The sequence below is a fragment of the Schistocerca cancellata genome, chromosome 6 (assembly GCF_023864275.1).
Source record: "Schistocerca cancellata isolate TAMUIC-IGC-003103 chromosome 6, iqSchCanc2.1, whole genome shotgun sequence".
Lineage (NCBI taxonomy): Eukaryota > Metazoa > Arthropoda > Insecta > Orthoptera > Acrididae > Schistocerca > Schistocerca cancellata.
The window spans coordinates 113,266,316-113,282,457 of record NC_064631.1 but is presented as its reverse complement, the minus strand read 5'-3'; the positions used below and the strand labels follow the sequence as shown (position 1 = coordinate 113,282,457).

General features: G+C 41.8%; 1 protein-coding gene across 1 annotated transcript in view; it reads left to right on the top strand.

Annotated features, from left to right (window-relative positions):
* The first annotated feature begins 7,866 nt into the window (after positions 1 to 7,866).
* LOC126088552 (cysteine and histidine-rich protein 1 homolog) overlaps positions 7,867 to 16,142 on the top strand; it is a 53,835-nt gene continuing 45,559 nt past the window's right edge. The window contains exons 1-2 of the mRNA XM_049906734.1: positions 7,867 to 8,122; positions 11,178 to 11,416. Coding sequence (XP_049762691.1) covers positions 7,913 to 8,122; positions 11,178 to 11,416 — 449 coding nt within the window. The 5' untranslated portion in view covers positions 7,867 to 7,912. The remainder of the gene's footprint in view (positions 8,123 to 11,177; positions 11,417 to 16,142) is intronic.

Below are 16,142 nucleotides of genomic sequence, written 5' to 3'. Positions count from 1 at the left end.
ACCTGCAGACAAATGTTCTACCACTGTTGTTACGAATCACAGTGACTAGCTGGCAAAAGGCCACCATCAATTATCTAATTCTCCACCTATAAAGTCTGCCAGAGTAATCCCATCCCAGAAGTCCAACACACAACCTCCCTGCTTAAAGCCTTAGGTCCTTCCCAGAATCTCTCACCTGAATCCATTTCCCTCCTCAGCCCTATCAATCCCCGCACACCCACCTTCAACTTGCTCCCCTAAATCCACAAGGCAAACAATCCTGGACTCCCCGTTCTGGCTGGTTACTGTGCCCCCACTGAAAGAATTTAGGCCCTAATTGACCAACACCTTCAACCAATTGCTTGTAATGTAGTCTCCCATGTCAAAGACACCAACCACTTACGTTTTTTGAAGGGTTCTCATGTGTCCAACTGGGTAATATCATCGAATGCCCATGATATTTCGGCGAATAACCATTGCGCCATGATCAGGTGGTGCTGATGCATTGATCTGTCTGCTCTCTGCCTCTAGTGTTTTTCTCTTGTGGGTCCAGGTGCAATTCCATGCTCCAACAGTGCACAGGGTGATAGGTGGTGGGGGAAGTGGAGATGGTGAGGGGGGAGGGGGGGGGGCGAGAGGGGCAGCATAGTATCTCTTCAGTAGCTGTGGCGGAATGATCTCATGTCCATTTGCACCACTGCTCCTTGATAGAGCTTAGTATTGGTTCCCAGGCCTTACTGAGTTGGTAACCAGCATCCCTGTTCCTGAAGTTGTCTGTTATGTGAATTTCTATGGCCTCTTTGAAAATGCAGTCCTAGCAGTTATATGTGGAGGCCAATACTTTTGTCTTGTCATAATTTGCTGCATGTCCAGTATTTACGCCATGTTCTGCTATGGCAGATTGGCTTAGTTGGCATAGGTGTGTATAGTGTTGGTGTTCTTTTTATCGATCTTCCACTGTACAAATTGTTTGGCTGGTTTAAGATTTGCCACAGCCGCATGGATTTTGTATAAGCCTGCTTTCTTGAGGCTGACATCGTCCTTCACCATTCCTATTAAGGCGCGCTTCTTAGCCGGTGGTTGGAAGACATTGTCAGTCTTGTGTTGCCTCTGTAGTCTCCCTATTTTGGACAACATGTTGCTGGAAAAGGTGGAAATACCAGGCCTTTTTTTCTATTCTTCCATTTGTTCTTCATCTTGGTCCATACAGCAGTTTTATTGTTCGAAGGCCCTTTAGATTTGGCAGTTGCTGTGTCCATTGTTGCAGAACACAGTCTGCAGATGTTTGAGTTCTGTAGATAGGCTTTGTTCATCTGGGATCATATGTGTTAAGGACTCCATTTAACTGAGCCAGAAGGTGGCAGCTGTAATCATGTAGATAGAGGTCAGTGTGTGCGGCATTGCAGAACACACTGTGACCAAGAGAGCCACCTGACCTGCACTGCACCATGACATCAAGAAAGGATAGTTGTCCATCTTTCTCGCTTTCCATAGTGAACTGTATGTTATTATGGATGGAATTTAGATGTTGTAGAAATATTTGTAGTTGGTTCTTTCCATGTGGCCACATTACAAATGTGTTGTCCACATATCAGAAGAAACATACAGGCTTCAGTTTGCCGGTTTCCAAGCTACTTCTTCAAAACTCTCCGCAGACAAGTTGGCTACCACCGAAGAGAGAGGGCTCCTCATGGCCACTCCATCGTTCCGCACATGATCAATCTCATGGGGAAACCACTTGATGAAACAGCTATAGCTGTACTTGAAAAGGGGTTCAACCTTGTGCCAACACCTGCAACTCTTCCATTCTCTGAAATAATATCTTCAGTAGAACAGGCAATTCGAGGGCTACCAGATGACAACGGTGAAGAACTCAGGAGGGAAATGTGCCAGATTCTTTTGAGAGCAACAGTGGCCAGAAGCAGCATATCCAGAGCGGAAAGAACAGCACTATGCAGCATCAGAAAAAATACAGAGATAGTCATTCGCCCTATCGGAAATGGTACTGTCATTCTTGAGAGATGCAACTGTGAACAGAAGATGCTGCAATTATTTGATGATTCAGCACATCAGAAAATTAAAACAGACCCTGCTAAGAAGATACAACAAAGCACCTCCAACTTGCTGAAAAATGGCATGCTCTAGGATAAGGATATCAAGAGACTTCACCAATGCTCGGCGGTAGCACCAAGGATATGTAGTCTTCCAAAGATGCAAAAGACAGGATGCAGCCAATAATTAGCAATATAAGGGCACTGACACACCGTCTGGCACAATAGCTGGAAGGCCTGCTATGACTCTTCATGGGAAAATGTGTGCACTATATCTGGAATTGGCTGCTAAAGGAGCTAGCTTTACGATCTGACATCATGGTCAGCTTTGATGTTGAGTCACTTTTTACACGAGTCCCCAGGGAAGATTCTATTAATCAGTGAGAAATTTGGGACAGAACTGACAGAACTTTTCAGGTATGTGTTAACATTAACCTACTTTGTCTTAAATGGCCAATACTATGAGCAGGCCACACACACTGACCTGCACCTACATGCTTCCAGCTGCCACAACCCAGCTCAGCTAAACTGAGTTCTTAAGACCTTGGTACACAGACCACATATGATCTCAGATGAACAAAACCTATCAATGGAACTCAAACACCTGCAGACTTTGTTTTGCAAGAATGGACACAGCAACCATCAAATCCAAAGGGCGTTTCCACCTTTTGCAGGCAACATGTTGTCCAAAACAGGGAGACTACAGGAGCAACACAAGACTGGCAAAGCCTTCTGAACCACTGGCTAAGAAGCGAGCCTTAATAGGAACAGTGAAAGATGATGTAGGCCTCAAGAAAGCAGGGATATACAAAATCTGTGTGGCTATGGCAAATCCTATATCAGCCAAACAATTTGTACACTGGAAGCTCGACAAAAAGAACAACACCATACACACCTATGCCAACCAAGCCAATCTGCCCTAGCAGATCAGTGCATAAACACTGGACACATAGCAAATTATGATGAGACAGAAGTACTGGCCTCCACAAATAACTACTGAGACTGCATCTTCAAAGAGGACATAGAAATTTATGTAAGAGACAACCTCATCAATAGGGACACTGGTTACCAACTTAGTAAGGCTTGGGAACCAAAACTAAACACTATCAAGGAGCAATGGTGCAAGCAGACACGAGATCATTCCACCACGACCACTGAAGAGATACTGTGCCGCTTCCCCACCACCAAACACATTGCGCGCCACCGGCGCATGGAATCGCACCTGAACCCGCAAGAGATAAATAGTAGTGGCAGAGGGAGGACAGATCATTGCTTCAGCACCACCTGCTCATGGCAGAACAGTTATTTGCTGAAATATTGTGGGCATTCTACGATCATATCTGGGTGGACACCAGAGAACCCTTCAAAGAGCATTTATGCCGGGAAAGCCTCAGATCACATAGTACTTCCTTCACCAACTCTCCACCATCCCCATCCCTTACCTCCTGGATCCCTAATCACCACTAACTTTGTCATCATCCTTCAGACTCCAAACCCACTACTTCATTCCTCATACACCTTACAAACTTCATCCTAACCCACAACTATTTCTTCTTTGAAGGAAAGGTATATAAACAAACCCAAGGCACAGCTACAGGCATCTGCATGGCACCCTCTTATGCCAACCTACTTATAGGCCATCTAGAGGAGACCTTTCTAGCCTCCCAAAACACCAAACACCAGCCTGGTTCAGAGCCAAGACACCTATCCTCATTCCTTCACAACCTCGTTACCTTCTCTCCCATCCACTTCACCTCATCCTCCTCTGTCCAGTGTGCCACCTTCCTAGACGTAGATCTCCTCATTTCTGAAGGCTCTATCAGTAACTCTGTTCTCACTACACCCAACAACCACCATCTGAAAGAACCAGCCACAAAGGTGTGCCCCCTTCATCGTCCAGTACTACTCTGGACCAGAACAACTGAACCTCATCCTTCGCCAGGGCTTTGATTACCCATCATCATGCGCTGAAATGAGGGATATCCGACCAAAATCCTTCCTACCCCTCCCTGTGGAAGACCCAGGTGCATAACCTGCCCAATCCATCCACTCACCACTTCCTATTCCACTCCTGTCACAAGTTTATCATAGTCCATCAGGGATTGGGCCACCCGTGAAAGCACCCGTGTCATTTACCAGCTCTGCTGCAATCATTGAACAGCTTTTTATATTGGTGTGCCTACAAACCCTCTGTCCACCAGGATGAATGGCCACCCTCCATTCCGTAGTGAAGAGCAAAGTAGACCACTCTGTGGCACAACATGCAGCTGGAGATAACATTCTTGATTTCGGTGGCTGTTTCACTACCCAGCTATCTGGATCCTACCCTCCAACACCAGCTTTTCTGAACTGCAAAATGGTTCAAATGGCTCTGAGCACTATGGGACTCAACTGCTGAGGTCATTAGTCCCCTAGAACTTAGAACTAGTTAAACCTAACTAACCTAAGGACAGCACACACATCCATGCCCGAGGCAGGATTCGAACCTGCGACCGGAGTGGTCTCGCGGTTCCAGACTGCAGCGCCAGAACCGCGCGGCCACTTCGGCCGGCTCTGAACTGCAAAAATGGTAGTTATCCTTGCAACACATTCTCTGCTCTCATAATTATCCTGGCCTGAACCTACAGTAACATACTGTCCCTACCCCATCCAACCAATGGTTTCCACTCCCTCTGTCCTATCACCCCCGTTGATTGTCCATTTCCCACACTCTGTTTGCCATCATCTGTCCCCCTCCTCCCCCCCCACCCCCATCTTTCTCCACTCCTCTCCTTTTTCACTATGTTTTCTCCATCTCCCTGCCTCAAAACTTCTTGACACTGAACCTGTTGACATCCTAGTCTCTGCACACTATGTCAGACAGCACTCCTCTCTTTCTCCAACCTTACACTGCTATATCTTTCCCTTTGTCACCTCCTCCAGATTGGTGCTACCATCCCACGTGATAGCTGCAATCTCGCCCAAGCTGCTGGAGTTGGTGATCATGTGTGCTTGAACTGTGCTTGCATGTGTTAATCAATGGTTTGTGTTTCTCTTTTTCTGATGAAGGCTGTGATCGGAAGCTTGTGCGTAAGTATCTTTTAACTGTGGCTGTCTGCAAATCAATACGTTATCTTTACAGTAAGTAGCACTCTGCCTTTTCCTACATAATCCTTTTTGTAACAGTTGATTTGGTAAAACTGATTTCTAGTGATGCAAGTATTCTTCTAGTATTCAATTCCTACATAAGGAACCTTATTGTGGGGCAACAGCAGTCACGTAAAGGGCATTCTACTTTTACAAAAAAAATGAGTAAGAATAATAACCGACTCAGATAAGTTAGAACACGGTAAACCATTGTTTGTTAAATTGCAATGCCTGACGGTAATAAACTTGTACATCTATAATGTTCTATTGTATGTTAGGAACAATATTTCAAATATATCATTAAGAAGGGATGTGCATAGCCATAACACCAGGAACAAATCATGTTTAGATGTACCATATCAAAGACTATCCAAGTCACAGAATTCATATTTAATTCTTGGACTTAAGTTGTACAATAAGTTAAGCATAGATTTAAAAGGCTTACCTGTCAATATCTTCAAAGCTAAGTTGTACAGAATACTAGTAAATAATCCTTTCTACACAGTAGACGAATGTTTTGAAACTGAAAATACTGTCTTTCAACACTGTATCTAGTGGATGGCCTTATGTAATCCAAACTAAATTGTATTTAGTAATTAATGTTAAAAATGTAAGTTATCTTGACGTTGTCTATTGCTTTATGAGATGAACAACAATAAAATTTGATTGGTTGATTGATATGTTAGGTATCATAGATGTGCTGTCAATTTTTTGTTCTTGTGGTTTCAATCATGTTGAGAAGAATAAGTGATATTTGGTGGCCAAAAATTTGAATTCTGTCCAGAAGCTAATGTCATTGTGTAGTTCAATAGGATTACCTCCGCCAAGTTTATTCATTTCACATCTCTTAATGCCCTAAATTTTCTTTGATTTATTCTTGAATTCCGCTATGCATTTGTTTTATTTACATGTATTCATTATATCATGCATCTCTACACTGACGTGACAAAAGGCTTGAGATAGCGATATCTACATATACAAAATATGTATACGGCCTTCACTTGACAACCCTGCGTGTGCGTAAAATTGTCAGTGCTTACAGACAAGCAACAGTGCGTGAAATAACCACAGAAATCACTACGGAATGTATGATGAACATTTCCGCAAGGACACGTGTGGCAAAATTTGGCCTTACTGGGCTATGGTAGCAGACAACTGACGTAGGTGCCTTTGCTAACAGTGCGACATCGTCTCTCTTGGGCTCGCAACCATATCAGTTAGACCCTATATGACTGTAAAATAGTGGCCTGGTCAGATGAGTCCCGATTTCAGTTGGTATAAGCTGATGATAGGGTTCAAATGTAGTGCAGGCCCTATGAAGTCAAGGACCCAAGTAGTTACCAAGGCACTGTGCAAGATGGTGGTGGCTCAATTATAGTGTGGGCTGTGTTTACATGGAATGGACTGGGTCCTCTGGTCCAGCTGAACCGATCATTGATTGGAAAAAGTTACGTTCGGCTACTTGGAGACAATTTGCAGCTACTAATAGACTTCATGTTCCCAAACACCGAAGAAATTATTTTGTGGATGGCACTGCACCATATCACCACAATTGCTCCGAAGAACATTCTGGACAATGCGAGCGAATGACTTGGCCATCCCGAACGCCCAAGATGAAACCTATCGAACATTTATGGGATATAATCGAGAGGACGATTCAGGCACAAAATCCTGCGCCGGCAACACTTTTGGAATTATGGACAGCTATGGAGGCAGCGTGGCTCAATATTTCTGCAGGAGACTTCCAACGACTTGTTGAATCCATGCCATGTCGAGTTGCTGGACTAAACCGGGCAAAAGGAAGTTCTACACAATATTAGGAAGTATCCCATGACATACTCCACATCAATGTATAGTGCTCACCAATATATATTTTCAGAGTTCAGATGGGCAACATATGACAAGGTCAGCAGGGGACTCTCTGAGCGTACCGGCTTTTGCCTCTAGCGAGTCTGGAAAATGCCACCTACACCACGATACAACTGCAGGCCTATCTCTCCCAGAAACTCTTCAGTCCGTTTTCCACTATCTGTAGAAAAAACTGTGGAATCTTCTCAAATGTACGCTGTTATGTGGGTATTCTATCAATATGCTTAATTTTGATGTTGTTAGACAAGGAAGTTGCACGCCAATAAGCAACACGGCAAAAAATTGTACGCTTAGGGAACTACCGTAATTCAACAGTCGCTTACAAGCTAAGCCTAATTTACTACATTCATGACTACAAATCCCTTGAACGAAGTACTACCACGATTCTTAGTTCAAATAAAATTATTTTCTAAATTTGCTGTACATAAATTCTGCTTGTACTCACAATTAAAAATTATTTTCCGAAGACTAGGCACACTAACATGGCGTTCAGTTCCTGAAATTTCAGTTTATTCATGCAATGAGAATGAAGACAGTTACAAGTAACAATCAGTTACACGCACACGGAATAATATATTGTCTGCAATAAATTTCCCGAATATGTTTCAAATTTTCCGCCTTTTGCAAGTTTTTGAAGGGCGTGTCTTTTTAGGCAATAGGCTCGCATCCTGTTTTTACTTTTAATACACAGCGATAGATTTCGTTTATAATTATATTTCAGTAAAACATTAGGACTTCGCGTTGTCATCAGTAAATAAAAATATTGACAAATGGCTTCCAGTTTTGCGCAGAAGGTCATTGCCATTCCTGGTTGGAGTTGTTGCAGCTGTTTGTCACGTGACTCTATTGTGCGGACTGGGTGGTTTTGCGCCACAACAACAAACAAAATGGCGGACGCCGAAGCTGCATCGTCTAGCAGCGATCATCAGGAAATACAAGAAGTTGAAGATAAAACAGATGAGTTTGCTGAGCCAGAAAGTAAGAGAAGGAAAGTACTAAAACGAACTGATGGAAACCCTGAGAAGTTAGAACAAAGACTTGGGGGTATTCTATGCTGCGCAGTTTGTTTGGACCTCCCAAAGGCAGCAGTTTATCAGGTCTGTTTGAAGATCAGCTGATTGTCAGAAATATTTTGGAACAGTAATTATTGTTTTATATCCATGAATTACAGTACAGTTTTCTAATACGTCGGAATTTAGCATAGAAAACTGTGTTTAAGTGCATTTGTTATCAGATTCGACTGCGTTTCCCTTTTTTATTACCTTGTGTGTGTATATATCCTTTTTTTTGCGGTAATGCGTGTTGCCTTCACCAGAAGTGGTTGATGCCGTAAGCTTACGTTAGTAATAATATGAGCCGATTCAGTTGCTCGTCCCGCGAAGTAATAATTGGCCAAGTGTAATTAAAAAAAAATATTTTTTACGATTTGTTAGTAAGTTCATAAGAACAATTTTTTATTCCTAGTGGAAGTCTTCATTATAAAATAGTGTAATTAGAGGGTGAAAATATAATATGCCATAAATCAGTATTAAAAAATGCACGCATCATTGACAAACAATGCAATTATAGGTAGAAAATGTTACAGTCAGTCAGGGTAACTTTTTACCAGTCAGGATAACCCCCTACTTCCATTATTTTGTACTAAAAGTAGCAGCCTATTAGCTCTATATTTTATAGTTCGCATTTCAATTTTCTTCCTACCTGCCCACACTCTTCAAGGCTTGTGATTATTCATTAGTTGCATTGGGTATGAAGAGAGCTTCTGGGGGATTGTGATCACTTGAACAGTGCCAGGTTGATACAGTATCTAGATATGTCAAAGTAAACCTGCAATATTGAATTAACACTGTTGTTTTTACTTCTTATTAACATCCGATTTCCTCCTGGAACGGCCAAGTTTCTCTGCCCATTAGCTGTAGGACAAATACAATACTCTTTTAAGATTGGTCATAAGTTAATGACAGTGTAACTTTGTACTAGTATCAAAATGAAATTGTACTCTAATAATGGGTAATAAGTATACATCTTTAATTTCCCAAACATTCAGTAAGTATAGAAGTAAAGTGTCAAAATATATTTTGTTAGGTGTAATTTATTTTGTGTCAAGTATTTTTGAAGTCATAGAAAATTACCCGGGTTGTTTGTAAGTGAAGTTTCTCTCTGTAACAGAACTGATAAGTGCAGAACATAGCCCAATCACCCCAGCAATAAGTGGATCATAATTAAAGTTCATTAAGTATTTTGATATTGCTGATGTTTATTAATAATATCCATGCCATAAGGTAAATCTGCTGAATAGTACGCATGTTATGAACAGAGCTGTGATGATAGCAGAAATCTGTTAAATGGTAGAATAGACAACACACAATAACCGATTGTGCAAATTCAGCAATAGTATTTTTAGGATGCATTTTTTGGCAGCTTACCAGCAGTAAATGGTCTATTGTCTTTATAATAGAATAATATAAATAAGTTTGCATTCATGGCAAGCATTAGCGTGGAAAAAATTGTTACATGTTGTGAGGGAGAACTGTGCTATGGAATTGTGAAAGTGTGGCCCCACCCTCTTTTTTTTTTTTTTTTTTTTTTTCATGAACACAAAGAAACTGTGATGTTTGGGACTGTATGGTCCCATGATGTGAAAACTGACAATAACACAGTTAATTGGCTGACTAAATAAGAAATGTGTGTTCAGTTTCCCCTTCCCTTTCAACAGTGAAAGGATTTTGTCAGAAAAGAAGACACTTTATCAGTTTACACCAGTGAGTATCAATTACCTTTCTCAGCAGCTGTCAGTCTGTGTGATATATTTCTCAGCCAGTCTTTATTTATTATGTGATATGAATCAACATCTGCCTTTTTTCTAGTAGGCCTAATATATTGCCTTTGATTAATGACATTGTTGTTCTGTATATGTACATGTATGGAAGTGTCACTATTTTTAAATTAGGGAAGGCATTTCTGTTTGTGTCATCTTGTGTTGTATTCAGGGTTGTCCTTTATTGTTGCTGCTGAAGTTTCACCAAACAGTTATTCCATACTGTGTGTAAATATGGTTCAAGTAGACGATGTTATACTGTACATCGATATTGTTTGTTAGCATAAGTTCTGCAAGCTGTTTCATAATAAATATTATGGTGCTTAATTTACAACAAATATTGTCTGTATGTTGCCTCCACTGGAGCTTACTGTCAACTGCAATTCCCAAAAATTTATAGAGGTAACTTCTTCCAGTCTTGTTTTACGTATGAATATGTCTATGTTATCTATCTTTTCTGTATTCATGAACACCATTCTGTATGAACCACTGTATTGTGTTATTTGTTGACATAAGCATGCTTCTTTTCAGATTTTCTGTTACATTCACTAATGTCATGTCATCAGCATACAGTATTTTTTTATCTTTCAAACTAACTTCAATATTGTTCTTAAGTAGGTTGAACATAAATGGACCAAGTACAGTTTCTTGAGGTACACCTAAATATCCCCCAGCCTCATTTTCTCCACTTATTAAATGCTTAATTTTTATGGGTTTTTCCCTATATATAACTACTGTGTAATTACTTACTTTGTAAGTGTTATTGAACAGGGTAGCATGGTGGTTAGCTCACAGGATGCGCATTCAGGACGACAAAAGTTCAAATCCTGATCCAGCCATCCTGATTTAGGTTTTCTCTGATTTCCCTAAATCACCTAAGGCATATGTCAGGAGAGTTCCTTCGAATGGGCATGGCCACTTTCCTTCTCCATCCTCCTCCAGTCCAAGCTTGTGTTCCATTTCTAATTACCTCATTGTCGATGGGATGTTAAACACTAACACCCTCTTCTTCATCATCATCATCATCGTCATCCTCCTCCTCCTCCTCCTCCTCCTCCTCCTCCTCCTGTCTGTATGTGTTGCAGACAACCTTTCATTTATAGTATTGTATTTTCCCCAAGTCATCTTTGTCAAGAAATCAAAAAACTAGTTTACAAGATACATATTTTAGCTCACACCTTTTCTTTTCACTAATGAATATATTTGAAATGTTGCAGTACAGTAGTGATACTTAAAGTTATCATTTTATTGTTGTGGAATGTAATGGTATCATGTCAAGTAGGTGCAAAGGAAAAACTGTAATTCTGTAATTTGTATTATTGTAATTTTTTCAGTGTACAAATGGTCACCTAATGTGTGCAGGGTGCTTCACCCATGTTCTGGCAGATGCAAGGTTAAGAGATGAAATTGCTACATGTCCCAATTGTAGGATTGAAATAAGTAAAACATCGGCTTCACGTAATTTAGCCGTTGAAAAAGCTGTTAGTGAATTACCTTCAGAATGCCAGTTTTGTGGTAAAGAATTTCCTCGAAATACTCTGGAGAGGCATGAAGAGTCACTTTGCGAAGAAAGGTGAACATTAGAAATTATTATGTAAATTTTTAAGTTAAATAATTTGTTTGGGTGTTATATTGCATTTATATTTCAGTTAAAAGTTTTATATACTGCCCTGGTGTGTAATGTTTCCATAAAATTGCTGTCTATTGCACTCGCCCATCAATGTGTCATGCTGTGCTATTATCTGGCAGTATTTTAATTACTTGCTTGTATCATTTGGAAAAAATCTATTCCATGTGTTTAAAAGTAGGTATTACCAAACTGTGTGAAGATATTTGTATACTGGCCACATGTTAGTTGCTTTTAAGGTTGCCACACTAAGAGGTCTGCACATTTACTTCAGAAAAGGGTGTGAAAGGGGGGGGGGGGGGGGAGAGAATTAAAAAAATTCTTTGTCACTGCTTTTGCAAGTCACAAAACTTTTTAATAAAATAATTGTTACTAATACCAGCATGTATGTAACTGAACATTAACTGTAAAACATTCAGTAAATGTGGAGATTGTTCTTGTAAAGTAAGTAGAAGTGCTTCTGTTGTAAGTTATATGAGAATTGCAACATCCATAAAATGATTATTTAATATTATAGGTTGACTCCATATAGAAACACACAGAGAACACATTAAGAAAGGCATAACATTTGGAGCCATGGGTTCTCTATCCATGCCATAAAATAAGTTAGGGGACAGATAACAAGAACCTAGATGAAAGGGAAGTTGATCACAAAGGAAACTCCATTAAGAATTACATTCTAAAAATGGACATTATTTTCTTTCATTGACAATATTTCATACCTGCAAGTATAGAATGGAAGAGTCATGCAATCAAAACTGTTGCCAGACAGAATGATCCTGAATGTAACTTTTAGCAGATGGAGAACCAGCTGGTGAAGGTAACACCTTGAACCTCCTGGCAACAAAGAGACATTGACTTTTTCAATCAGTTAATGTCGAGGAGGGTATCACTGATTATAGGGCAATGACAGTATTTATGACTATGTGTATTACAAAGGATGTTAAGAAAGTTAGAAAGAAATTCTTGCTTTGCAAGAGTGACGGGAGTACCTGCATTATCAGATATTTAGTGCTGAGGACAAATATGTAGAGCAAAAATATAAAAATACTGAAAAAGCATAATTCAGTATGCCTTAGACAAATATATTCCATGCACCATAGCTTAATAACCATGTCAGAAAACTGCTGTGTTAACAATGAGAACTTCATCAGAGATTCAGGAGTCAAGAGTCAAAATCTAGATGACAAACAAAAGCTGAGTGAAGTGAAAATGAATATAAGGAGAGCAATGATGGAAGCATTCAGTGACTTTGAAAGTAAAAAATTTTGTCTACCAGTCTGACAGAAAACCATAAGAGGTTTTTGTCTTCAGTAAAATCAGTAAGCAGATCGAAATTATCTGTTCAGCCAGTCAGGGACCTACTGGCACCAAAATGGAGTGTGACAGAGAGAAGGCTAAAATACTGAATTTGGTATTCTGAAAAATTGTTTCACTGTGGAAGATCATAATATGCTCCCTCCTTTCAATCATAGCCCCCCCCCCCCCCCCCCCCCCCCCCCCCCCTCAGGAAGCTCGCTCTTTGGAGGGTCCGTGCTTGGCTACCACGAGCGCCCATCATCAGACATCAGAACAGTCTCTCCACTGTTTTTAGTTCATTTTTTCTTTCTTTGTTCACTTTCTCCTATCCTTCCTCTGCTTCAGTGTTTGAAGTTCCTTGTTTTCTTCTTGCTCCCTGTGTGCTCCTGAAGACCAGCCATGCATCTGTTTTTTTAACAGGTGGCTGGGTAACGCATAATTCCCAGCCCCTGGTTGACAGGTAGGGTTTGCACGTACCCACTGGTACAGCCCTAGCCCAGGGAGGGGTGACTGCTTGAGCTGCTACCATCCCAAATTGCCGATTGGTCCCTCTGTCAGGAGTTCAGGAGGTGTGACCTGAAGTGTGAACAATCACCTAAGGCTGGTGGGCCCCAGTTGGAAGGAGCATGCCATTGGAGATGCTGGCAATCATAGGGGATTTTCTTGCATTGAGCCAATCATCATCTTCACAGTCAACGTTTGCCAAATGCAAATGGAATGAAGCTCATAACTGAAAGACCCTCCTAGCTGCACCACAGTTCCTCGTGGTTTCATTCACTGAAGACAGTCAGTCATCAGTCTTTTGCAATAGTAAATCCCTTCATTATTCAGAAAGGTGTTGGTGCAGTTGCTGCCCCTGTGAAACCCTTCTCTCATTTACACAGTACCACTTTGCTTTTGGAGACGACTTCTGATTCTCAGGCACAACAATTGCTTGCAGCTTCGCTTCTCCACTGCTACCTGGTTCATGTTGAGGCCCATCATTCGCTGAATTCTTCGCATGGTGTTATTCACACTAGGCTGCTCGATGGTCTTACAGAAGCAGAAATCCAAACGTCAGGGTGTCATTGCAGTCCATCAGGTGATGAAAAAGATAGATGTGTCCTTTGTGCCCACATGCACTCTTTTTCTGATGTTTGACAGAGTAGTGCTTCTGTCGAAGATCAAAGCAAGCTATGAAGTTATCACAGTCTGACCAAACATTCCTAACCCGATGCACTGCTACCAGTGTCATTGTTACAACCATACTCAAATATTCTGTCAACACCTGGCCAAGTGTGTAACCCATGGTAGGGATGCTCATGAGGATGATTGTCCACCTCCTCCCCCCCCCCCTCCCCCCACTGCAGCAATTGCAATGGCGACCATACAGCTTTCTCCCAAGATTGTCCTGTATATATCGATGAGCGGGCCATCCAAGAGATCCAGGTGAAGCTAAAAGTGCCTTACCCTGTCGCTCTCAAGTTGTTGCCTATTCTGAAACCTTATATTCTATCATCCAGCAGCTACAGTACTGTTCTTGCTACAGCTTGCTCAATGATGGCCACGCAGACAAGCGACCTCAAATTCGGGACCACATTTCCTCATCATCACTCTACTCCAATGGAACATTCGTGGTCTTAGATCCAAAAAGGACGAATTATGGCTGCTGTTGGAATCACAGCGTCCACTTGTTCCTCATGACTGCTTTGACTTCTCGCGTTTCTTTCCGATCTGCTTTGGCCTTCCCCCTGAGGACGGCATTCCATCTCATGGGGAGTCGTGCTGCTCATCGGGGATGACATTCATAATCAAACCATCTCCCTGACTACCCAGCTTCAAACTGTTGCAGTCTACATTTTCCTTCCTCGCTTCACCTTTTCCCTTTGTAACATGTGCATTCCTCCATCATTCGGTGTCACCAGGGCAGACTTCCTCCAGATTATTGGGCGACTCCCTCATCCCATTCTGCTGCTAGGTGACTAAGGTGCACCATCCCCTTTGGGGTTCTCCCAGAACCTGTCCGAGAGGCGTCCTCTTGGCTTACCTTCTCAGTCAACTTGACCTCCTCCTGCCTTAACAAGGGAGCACCCACGTTCTTTCAAACTCCACACATACCTATTCCCATTTGGACTTCTCCTTCTGCACTGCCCAGCTTTCCCATCGTCTCGGCATCCGTTTGGCCACTGGCACCTTTTACACTAGCCCGGTTGAGAGTCTGTATGCAGAAGCTGCCAAACTACCGCTGTCATAGCACCGTTCTTTTCTCCTCAATAGATTCACAAGCCATTTGTCTGCCATCTGGCCACCCATCCTATACCTCCTCCTTCGATGACTTTATTGATCACCAGTATGGGATGCGTTGCTCTTCTCTGTTACGTTCTGGTGTTTGCTTTTAACTGTTGCTACAGTGACTTAACTTAACGCTACCTGCCACTTTCCCTATGGGTGTGAACCCTTCACCATCGTGGCTTTGTGCGCCGGCCCCTGTTCACATTGGACTTCATTCACTTCCTATGGAAACTTCTCCAGGCTCGCTCTATTGCTGTATGTTTCTCTACCTTTGCATGGAACTTCACAATAGTACATTTGTGTACACTGATGGCTCTGGGACGGACCCTGGTGTCGGGTGTGCCTTCGTCATTGGCACCAATGATTTTCGGTATAGGCTCCTGGAACACTGCTCAGTGTTTACAGTGGAGCCCTTCGCTCTGTATCAGGCCATGCAGTACATCCGGTGACACAGGCTTTTCAATTGTGTCATTTGCTCAACTCTCTCTCTGTGCTCTTTAGAGCCTCTGTGAGCTGTACACCATCCATCCCTTTGTGCAAAGTGTCCAGGAAAGCTTTCACTTGCTTACTCTTGATGAAGCCACAGTTACGTTTACATGAGTCCCTTGTCACAACAGTCTGACAAGAAACAAGGCTGCTGATGTGCTGCTAAGGCTGCTGCCCTCCTACATTGGTCCACTAGTTCTTTCATTCCCTCTAATGATCTCTTTGTCGCTGTCTATCAGCAAGTGGTGTCACTTTGGCATCACCATTGGTCTTTCCTTAATGGGAACAAGTTCTGGGAATAAAACCTCTCCCGCAGCTTGGGTGACCTCCTCTCAGCAGTCTCACTGTGAAGAGATGATTTAGGTTGGTTGGCTGTTCATCACAGTTGTTTTAGTCATCGCCATTTGTTAAGTGGTGGCCCCACCACTTTGTGCTCATTGTCCTCAACCATTGGTCATTCGCAATTTTCTGACAGAATCTTCTTTTTTTAACCATTTACATTCTAATTTATGTTTACCGTCTGAGTTATTGGATGTTTTAGCGAACTACACACCAGGCTCTTGACCATGTTTAACTTTTTATTCAACTTGGCAATAAGGCGAATGGCATTTAGTCT